Here is a 10,000-nt window from a genome sequence, read left to right on the forward strand (position 1 = left end):
GAGGAGTCTGAGGAGTCTGAGGAGTTTAAGGAGTTAAAAGTACGTTTTGTCACCAAAACACGCGAAGAAGTGGCGAACTACTAGGAAGTAGTAGTGAATATAGATATACAGGTGTATATATACACACCTGTATATCTATATTCACCTGTATATCTAGATATACAGGTGAATATATATAGATATACACGTGAATATATAGATATACAGGTGTATATCTAGATATACACCTGTATATCTAGATATACAGGTGAATATAGATATACAGGTGTGTATATACACGTGAATATATAGATATAGACCTCTGTATCTATCACATGTGTATGTGATAGATACAGACAGTGTATATATATATATATATATATATATATATATATACGTCTGACCTCAAAGTTCAAAAGAATTTAAAACTTCCTTTGTGTTGATTCTAAATGAAATCCATCATTTGACATTTAAATATCCATTTTTACAAACTTCAATCTTAAGGAAAAACATATTCATTAATCACGATTAATCAGCAAGTTGTGCGATTAATTAGTAAAAAAAAAAATCCATTGACAGCACTAATATATATATATATAATGATTTAAGGGAATAGTACCCAATGTAAAATATCAGAAAGAAGCATTTTACCAGCATGACACTGCAGTTATGTCAAATCATGGTTTGCATCTGTATTGTTTGTTCTGTCATTCGATACGTATGAGCTCTGTCACGCTCAGGTGTCGGTTGACCAAAGATAACTAACTCCACATGGGCACAATGATCAGAACAACAGTTGTTCATTGTTCAGGTGGAGACGCATGAGGCAGATCAACCTATAAGAGTCGGAGGTCCAGAGCGGCTCACAGCATCTTCGAGGGAACAACCAGGTGAGAAACATCTTTCTCTGTTCCTTCATCAACTTCTTCCTCTGGGACGTTTGATGGTTCAGTCGCCACGTTTTCACTCATCACTTTGTTGGAGTCTGGGGAAAAACGACGAGGGGAAGAAAGTGAGGGAAGACGAAGGTAGATACATGGATGAAAACATTTATCAATGTACATGTTGGAGATGATCCACAGTGTTTAGTAGGTGGTAGATTTAGACGTTAATGAAGATGTGCATATTGTTCATATGATTTTGTTGAGTAAAAGTCATTAGTGCAATTACAACAACAATAAATCGGTAATTATTGTCAATTTTGTAAATCAAAGTTGTCATTTTCGGTAAGTATCCTTGAACTGGCGTCAACGGGAATTCCTGAACACTCAGATTTTTGTTCGGTCCCTCGATGTTTTGTCGATGGAGTGACATGAATCCACTTGTTTTCTTTAAAAAAATATTCTTTTAAAAAAACGAAACAAAGTAATCTCACCAGGCTGATCAATATTTCAATTTTTTAACCAGAAATAATCTGCCTCGTTAAATGAAAATATAAAAAAACACCTTGATTTAGAATCAATGAGCAGAATGTAAACAATGAACACATGTTCCTATACACATTATAATGTAGTTGTAAACATGAATAGATTAATGTATCAATGATTAATCACATTGGAGTTTTCAAATAGAAAATGAATCTAAATGAATTTATTCCTCAACCACTAAACCGGCTCCTGCTGTCGTGAGTGGATCACACTTCAGTGGGCACTTTGTCTGAGACTGATGATGTGATTTATTTGCTGAATCATAACCTCCATCTCCGCTGCTCCTGACTGAGCCTGTTTGAAACTGTCCTCCCCACCAGGGGGCGCCGTTTACCTGTAAGTTGAATACTGTCCTCTGACACAGCTGGTTGCACAAAAGCAGAGAATGTGAGTGAAGATCGGTTTAAAACTGCTCTATTTCTTTATGCATCCAGACGAGAACTTGTTACATTGGCTGAGGTTCACCAGGAGACATGGCCCACCTCATCCATCCTCTTCCGGCCCGGAGCAATCTGTTCATCCGACCTTTTTCCCCCCGCAGACGGTGTCGACATGAAGTTGGGGATGTTGTTGGTGGTGTCTGTGGCCGTCCTGCTGCCCAGCCGGTCCGAGGGCCGGACCGTCTCCGAATGCGAACTGAAGGAAAAACTCGGGGAGGCCATCACCCTGCCCGGAAGGTTGCAAAGATTCAAGGAGAAGATCTTGGCAATAGGTGAGGTTTATCCGCTCAAGACTCATGACAAGCTCTGTTTGAAGTGACTGTTAATATTCATGTTAAATGACTGTAAAGTGACCACGAAGAGACACAGACACGACTCCAAATCTGACCGAAGAAAATTAGAGGAAACATTTTAAAATCCTCTTCTCTTTCTCCGTGTTTGCTTCCTGCCCGCTGCTTGCATGACTGGTTCGCTGCAGTGATCTGTGAAGTGAAAAGAAGGTCCAGGCTGGAGACTGGCTTGGTCAGGGTGTTGGGCAAACGTGGGACGACGACAACTCTCTCAGCACCAAGGGTTGACGAAACCACCAGTGAACCAACGACCACCGGAACAACAACTACTGAACCAACAACTACTGAACCAACGACTACTGAACCAACAACTACTGAACCAACGACTACTGAACCAACAACTACTGAACCAACAACTACTGAACCAACGACTACTGAACCAACAACTACTGAACCAACGACTACTGAACCAACGACTACTGAACCAACGACTACTGAACCAACAACTACTGAACCAACGACTACTGAACCAACAACTACTGAACCAACGACTACTGAACCAACGACTACTGAACCAACGACTACTGAACCAACGACTACTGAACCAACGACTACTGAACCAACGACTACTGAACCAACGACTACTGAACCAACAACTACTGAACCAACGACTACTGAACCAACAAATACTGAACCAACGACTACTGAACCAACGACTACTGAACCAACAACTACTGAACCAACAACTACTGAACCAACAACTACTGAACCAACAACTACTGAACCAACGACTACTGAACCAACAACTACTGAACCAACAACTACTGAACCAACAACTACTGAACCAACGACCATCGGAACAACAACTACTGAACCGATCGACCCTGAAGCTGGTGGCGCCAGACGAAAGCGGGATGCTGACGCAGGCAGCCATGAGTCCAACTCGAGGGAGATGGACGTGAGCATGGAGGAAGTGATGAAGGAGGTAGAAGGCGAGTCTGATGAGGATCTGGGGCAAGACGACGACATGATGGGCGATGAGGACGAGGAGAGCGATGAAGAGGACATCGCGGAGGGTGGGGAGCGTAAGAAGCTACGGCCACATCTCCCGCGGCCCAGAAATAAGAAGTCCCTCGGGTTTTATGGACTCTTCCAGTTGGCGGACAGCTTCTTCTGCAACTCTGGTTACCGCTGGTCCAAAAACAAGTGCAACGCACCCTGCGAAGGTGAGTCTTTGTGTAAAGTATCCATGGACAATCACTTCAATTTGACATTTTGCAAATGAATAACTGTGTCTGGTTTTCCCCTGAAGCCTTCACCGATGACGACATAACGGATGACGTCGCCTGCTTTGTGGAGACGCACTACTGGTGGTGAGTTCCTGCAGAGAAAAATGAGGATTGCCCCAAAAGGAATCTTTGGAATCCGAAACACTCGCGTCCTCTCGGCTGGAAGAAGGCGCTCTATGAAATGTGTGCATGTTGCTTATGAACTGTTTTAACAATTGTTTTTTGTCATCAAATAGGATTTTGCTGAAGAAAGCCTCCCGCAGCTGTTATCACACCAACAACTTGTTCAGCGAATGCGAAGGAGCCGCCGCTCGGTGACCTGCAGGACTCCACACGACTGTCCTCTCTCCCTCCAACGCCACCAGCATCTGCCTCTTTCCTCTGATTCATCAGCGAGATTTCTTCACTGAAGTCATTTTGTTGTTCAAATCCCGTCACGGATGAATTTAAGTGTCGGTGATTTTATTAACTTCTTTAATCTCTGATGAGCAAAAATAAAAATCGGTGTATCTCCTGAAATGATATAATAAACATCTTTTACTCCACGATGAGTGTTTGATGTTTTGATATGAACACATGACTGCTCTCACTGGATCTGACACGGATCCTGTACACGGACGTGTGCCCTCATCCCATGTTTCCTTTTTCAGAACTGAAAACTCCAATGTTCGATTTGAGTTGGAGAAAAGTCCAAACTCTTTGGGTCCACAACTTCACTAAGGAGTTCATCAGCTGAAGTCGATGACGTTGATGATGTTTGGTTTTGGGGCTTTCGTGTCCTGGAGGGTTCAACTTCTTTTCCGCTAATGTTGGCTACAGCTGCTGCGGCCGACGTGCTTTTCACAGGCCGCCCAACGCGTTTGGACATTTCATGTGGGGCCGGTGTTTCCTGCGGCGCGTTGCTGCGTCGTCTCCGTCTCCTTGTGACCACAAACAAAGACCGTTGAGGGTGGAAGAGATTTCTTCATCACGTCGTCCTTCAATGCCAAAGACTCACATGTACTCACATATAATATATTTACATGTGGATATACTTTTTTATTTGTGGAATTACAGATATAGAATATTGATTTAGTGAGTTGGCAGAACTGCAGCCTCAGTCGCAGGAAGCAGTTGTGGCGCGAAGGCGTCACGAGGACACACGACGCGGGTGGACGTCGTGCGAGAAGAGAAACAGGTTAAACGGCTCCAGAAGAGTAGAGTCGCTTACAGTAAACGTTAAATGTGAATGAAAAAGACATTGATGGACGACAGTGTAGCAATGCTAGCAGTGTAGCTAGCTGTGGGTGCTGCGGTCACGAAGACTCGTTTTTGGAAACTCAGCCTGAACATTATTTTTAATCTTTTGCTGCATCAATTCAGAGATTTACCAAAATAAAGTTCCACTTCTGTTCCTTGAAGTGTCTGTTTCTTAAATTGATGGACAATCTGACGATCGTTGGTCCGTCTCCGTTCTGAACTCACACTGAGTTATGTGGATTCATAGATTATGATATTATTATATCTTCATAAGGTTCCTAAATGAAAGTCTCATTTAACACGTACTTTTCTAACTTGTGCTTCATCCGCCCGGGCCAGTAGATGAGTTTCAGTCTGAAACTCTTCCTTCCACTTCAGCCGGAGCAGACATGCTCCCGTGTTGCCGTCTTCCTGCTCTTCGCATTGTTCCTGTTGTTGATCGCTTCTCTGGCTGCGGGCTCAACACGATCGCCGTGCTCTGGAGACTCACGGCCTCATATGGAAGACGCACCCACTGAATCATCGCTGTCGCAGTGAAAGGCCTGAAACTCGATCCTCTGAGGTCCCGAGTGTCTTGTGGTGACGTGGGAAGACAAACTGTTTCACCTCATCGGGGGTTTTAGTCTCATGGTCTTTTCAACGGGACGAAGGCGTAACCCTGTAAATGAGAAGGGCGTTTGCAGGTAGACGGATCATTTTCCTCTCCCCCCCCCCGCCGACCTCTTTAGAGCTCAGAAACCCAAAGCCAGGCGCGAGATGTGGCACGACAGCGTTCACCTCCAGAGCCTCGCTTTCCCGGCGCCGAGGGAGCGGCCTTTTATCTGAGCACAACAAAAGATGCAGGCCTCTGTCTGATTCGCCGGCGGCGGCGGGGCTCTGCGGACCTATATCACGCCCAGGTGAGCGCTCGGAGTCTCAGACGACGGCCGGAGGTGAAGATGAGGCCACTTGTGGTGCTTCTGTTGGCGCTGCTGGGCTGCGGCCGGGCGGAGCTGCAGGCGAAGTGCCAACTGAGGAAGCAGCTGCTGAAGGCGGTTGGCGACCTCGCAGAGGACGCACGGAGAGGATTTGGAGAGAACCTGTTGGCGAAGAGTAAGTGCTGACCGTTACTTTTACCACTGAAATAGATGCTTTTGGTTACAATAGGTGCATTAGTGTCCGAAGGCACCGGGTTCCTCCTCTGGGGATTATGAACGTGCTCATTAAAAACGTGCGTTTCTAGACTTCGGATGTATCTTGTGTTCAAGTGGACTTGGGCCTGAGAGGAGTCCGAGAGGAAAGAAGATGAGCGGGGTCAGAAAACCCCGAGGACTCCTCCTCTGGGGACCACGACAACATCCGCCGCGGTACAACCGTCCTCCTGGACGCTCGTGGACGAGGAGCTGAGACATCTGTGTGTATTTTTGTCTCCTCCAGTCGTCTGCCATGCCGAGCTGGCGACGGGCTTCAACACCAGTGCGGTGAGCGAGCTGAACCCCGGGGGGGCGGCGGGGGGCGGCGGGGGGCGGAGTCTCGCTCCCGGCGGAGGAGCCGAGGAAACCTGGACCTTGTACGGCATTTTCCAGCTCAGCAACCACCTGGTCTGCAGCGACGGCTCGACCCAGCGGCCCAACATCTGTGCGATAGACTGCAGCCGTGAGTTTGTGTCTTCATGTCGGTTTGATTGTCCTGGTCAGAGAATCAGCTGATAATTGTCATTTCTTCACCACAGTTCGACAGGCGTCAGTTGTAGATATTGTAGCTACTGTACTTACACGCGTTTCAAGTCTCTGTCTTGAACCTGCGAAACCTTCGTTCCCTCGTCGTCTCTGCAGACTTGGCCGACGACGACGTACTTGATGACATCACGTGTCTGTTGAAGATCCTGAACGACCTCATGTAAGTTCTTTATTGACTTTTTTAACATTTCTTCACGGGGGAATAAGAATAATTGCACCTGATTTATGTTTTTTTCTTCATTTTCTACCACGTTATTGTTGAATGAGACAGTTTTGTCACATCTGGATTTGTTGATTCACTTTCTTTTGTAATGTAGATTAAAAATAATCCTCATCTTTGATAACGACATCCACCTCCAGATGTGGAGGTCAGATAATTATTTTGGTCCTGATAAGATTTTTTTTCCACAAAAAAGTTCTTCAATTGTCGTGACTTCCTTCTCCCTCGCCGACATTTCTTGATGTGAAACGTGTTTGTGTTCACGTTCCTGAACTCGTGTTTCCACAGTGACAATGGCTTCACGGCGCCGCACTGGGAGCCGTTGAGACGAATGTAAGTTACTGTGCCTCATAGATCAGGAACCGTTCGATTGGTGGAATCAGTGCAGACAAGTGACGTGGTTTGAACTCTGACCCCGAGCTGGTGTCGATCTCCTCTGTTCCTCTGCTGCAGGGTCAGAATCATCTTCCAGGACGAGTGCAGAGACACGCAAGCCGGCGACTACTTCGCTGACTGCACATCGCCTGGAGTCGCGTGACGTCGTGACGCGAGAGCCACAGATTTATGGCCATAATAAAATGAAGCATGTTGCACTTATGCCACACCATTTCTGTGTCTATGAATACATCCGCTCCGTCAAAAACCTACACCAGATACATATTTATATATATAAATACATACTAAACATACTAGTAATAGGTCCTTGAATTGAAGTCGCAGATATAAGGGACTGTATGAAAGTTACTTGGGTGGATATCTGATAATCTGATGTGGGAAAATTTATAATAACAATCTTGTCAAACCGTCCGGACCTGAACTCGGGGGAAGTGCAGCGACATGAAGTTATGGCCAGAAGCAGTTTTATATCAAAAACATAAATCAATCTATCTAAGACGTCCATGTTTTTCTCTGCAAAATAATGCAGATATGGGGGGAATGAATCTGCCTCAAGGTTCAACGATGACTTGAAAGCCGTCAAGAATCATAAAGAATATCACAATAAAAATCACATTTCTAACTTCTTCACAGCCTAAAACAGTGATGGCTTAAACACATTAGAGACGAAATGGCTATTTTCTCGTTACAGATTGGATTGTTAATAAAGATGGACGACATGACAGCTCGTCTAAAGTGAGGCCAGATCATCCCGATCGCCCCCTGGTGTCTGGCTGCAGAATAGGTCATAAGCCCCGCCCCCTCCATGTTAGCTGATGGAACATGTGGATGTTTCTGTCACGTGAGGTCGTTCTTAGCACACGTGTTCATGTTTCGGATCACTTTGCTTCTCATTAGTTATTTTGATGATATACATTTTCCAGAGATCGGAAAAATTCCGGGAAATGTCCGCAGCAACATTGGAGAGCTCACTGCTCTTAATACACCATGTGCTGTTTCCAGTCATTCTATCTTTGTTATAGTTGGTTGTAATCTGTGATCCACAGCTGGTTAAAAAAAAAATGACACTCGTGACTCCTTTAAAACTGCATTTATTAAACGTTGGACACTAGAGGGCAGAAGACAACCAGCTGACAACACGCACGCAGCAACATCTTCACACGCCGTCATCACGTGCGTTGGGTCCGCTCCTGTCGCTCTGGTTGAGCTGCGCTGTGAGCCGCCGCCCTCCTCTCTGACAGTGTCTGTCTGCTGCCCCCTGCTGGGCAGGTGCTGGAACTGCTGCTGCCGCTGGACACGAGGTTTGTGATGAGAGTGAACCACACGGTGAACGTACCACAACTATGCGCTAACAGAGGCTCAAAGAGCTCTATCGACAGACATAACTCACAGACAACTTAGAAAACACCAGACTTTGGAGTTAGACGGTCTCGGTCACACGTATCGCCCGCTGCACCTGAGCTCCGGACACAGCGCGGCCTCCAGCTCTTCTATCTTCATCGACTCCACGTCCTTGGAGCTGGACAGGCTGGCGGCGCGGGTGATCTTGGTGAGGGTCTCTTCGTAGGGCGGCGGCAGGTAGACCATGACGAAGACGCCGTCCGAGCCGTCCGAGCTGGTGCTGGTGTGGCGCGAGGCGTTGCGGGTCAGCGAGCACAGGAACTCGGCGCTGCTCTCCGTGTCCGGGAGGTCGAGGGCGATGACGTTGGCCAGGCTCAGCTTGCCGCTGCGGGACCAGCGGCGGTAGACCAGGCCCAGCAGCAGCGCCACCAACAGGACGGAGACGACCGGCAGGACCACGTACACCACCAGCTCGGACCTCCTGTCCTCCGCCAGGTCCAACTCATTCCAGTTGTGGCCCTGATGATCAACAGGGAGAAGGGCGGTTATTATGATTATGATTATCATTATCATTAACATTATTATGATTGTGGTTATGATTATGATTATGATTATGATTATGATTATCATTATCATTATCATCATTATTATTATTAGAAGGTCCCTGGCCCCAATTTTTACAATCGTCGAGACTCTTGTGTGACTTTCTCGTGATCCATTGTCGTGTTCAACTTCAGTTTGGTGTTTCCTGTTTCATTTTGCGTTCACTTCCTGTTGTCCCGCGTCCTATTCGGTCACTTTGCGTTTCCCTCGTGGGTGTAGTCTCTGTTCCTCGCGTCGTTCTGGTCGGTTCCTTTGGTTCTTTTCTCTTTTAAAGACTAACGTCTCCTTCTTCTCCAGAACCTGCATCAACGAACCGCGACGCCTCGATTGTATTGACCCTTTTGTGGTGGGTGGGGGTTTTTTGTGCAGTTTTTGTATCCATAAGAATATTTATTTGTGGTTTTAAAGTACCAAAAACCATCTCAATGTAGTTTTACATGAATCTTCCTTGAGCTCAACCGGCATCTGTGAGCCAATCAGAAGAGAGAGGTTCCTTAATGGAGTTGAGGAACACAGAAGGGTCTCAGGTGAACTGCTGGGTCGTGTCACCATTAGAGCTACAGTGTAAAATTTAGAAGAACTTTTTTTAATTGTCCATAACTCTGTGTTCATATAAGAGTTAGATATAGTTCCATGAGGTGGACCGACCTCCGTGTGAGTCTCCATATTTCTACATCGTGTTGAATACCCTTGTTGAACTAAACGCTCCAGAATATGGAAATGGAATCAGCGGTGCGACACCATAAAGTGTCCCCTGTCGGTTGTTTGACACTTGCCCACCAGATGCTGAGTTTGATCCTGAAGAAGGATCACAGTGAAGCGACATGCCGCTTACGCTCAGTGTCCCACATTCTCCCAAACTCCAATTTCTATTGCAATTAGTAAATGCAGCCTGGTTGACCCCGCCCCCTCTTTACCCCACTGGACAGTATTAAATCTCAATCCGCCCGACTGCTCTCGGCACAAAGTGTCGTGTGACGAGAGTCTGACACTTATCTGTGTGTGAGGCTTAGAGGACAGAGACAGACGGCGAACGGCAAGATGGCCGACGTTTGTGC

General features: G+C 46.3%; 2 protein-coding genes across 2 annotated transcripts in view; one reads left to right on the forward strand and one right to left on the reverse strand.

Moving 5' to 3' along the window:
- The window catches only part of LOC118312347, a 7,257-nt gene extending 48 nt beyond the window's left edge, over positions 1-7,209 (forward strand). The window contains exons 1-12 of the mRNA XM_047333889.1: positions 1-39; positions 791-1,007; positions 1,948-2,118; positions 2,325-3,362; positions 3,449-3,509; positions 3,662-3,739; positions 4,076-4,091; positions 5,393-5,756; positions 6,081-6,299; positions 6,479-6,542; positions 6,891-6,935; positions 7,056-7,209. The exon at positions 1-39 is cut by the window's left edge and continues 48 nt beyond it. Of these exons, the coding sequence (XP_047189845.1) occupies positions 1-39; positions 791-1,007; positions 1,948-2,118; positions 2,325-3,362; positions 3,449-3,509; positions 3,662-3,739; positions 4,076-4,091; positions 5,393-5,756; positions 6,081-6,299; positions 6,479-6,542; positions 6,891-6,935; positions 7,056-7,140 (2,397 nt within the window). The 3' untranslated portion in view covers positions 7,141-7,209. The remainder of the gene's footprint in view (positions 40-790; positions 1,008-1,947; positions 2,119-2,324; positions 3,363-3,448; positions 3,510-3,661; positions 3,740-4,075; positions 4,092-5,392; positions 5,757-6,080; positions 6,300-6,478; positions 6,543-6,890; positions 6,936-7,055) is intronic.
- Positions 7,210-8,104: 895 nt separating this feature from the next.
- The window catches only part of LOC118312748, a 2,906-nt gene continuing 1,010 nt past the window's right edge, over positions 8,105-10,000 (reverse strand). The window contains exon 2 of the mRNA XM_035637600.2: positions 8,105-8,858. Within this exon, the coding sequence (XP_035493493.2) occupies positions 8,433-8,858 (426 nt within the window). The 3' untranslated portion in view covers positions 8,105-8,432. The remainder of the gene's footprint in view (positions 8,859-10,000) is intronic.

Source organism: Scophthalmus maximus, chromosome 8 (assembly GCF_022379125.1).
Source record: "Scophthalmus maximus strain ysfricsl-2021 chromosome 8, ASM2237912v1, whole genome shotgun sequence".
Lineage (NCBI taxonomy): Eukaryota > Metazoa > Chordata > Actinopteri > Pleuronectiformes > Scophthalmidae > Scophthalmus > Scophthalmus maximus.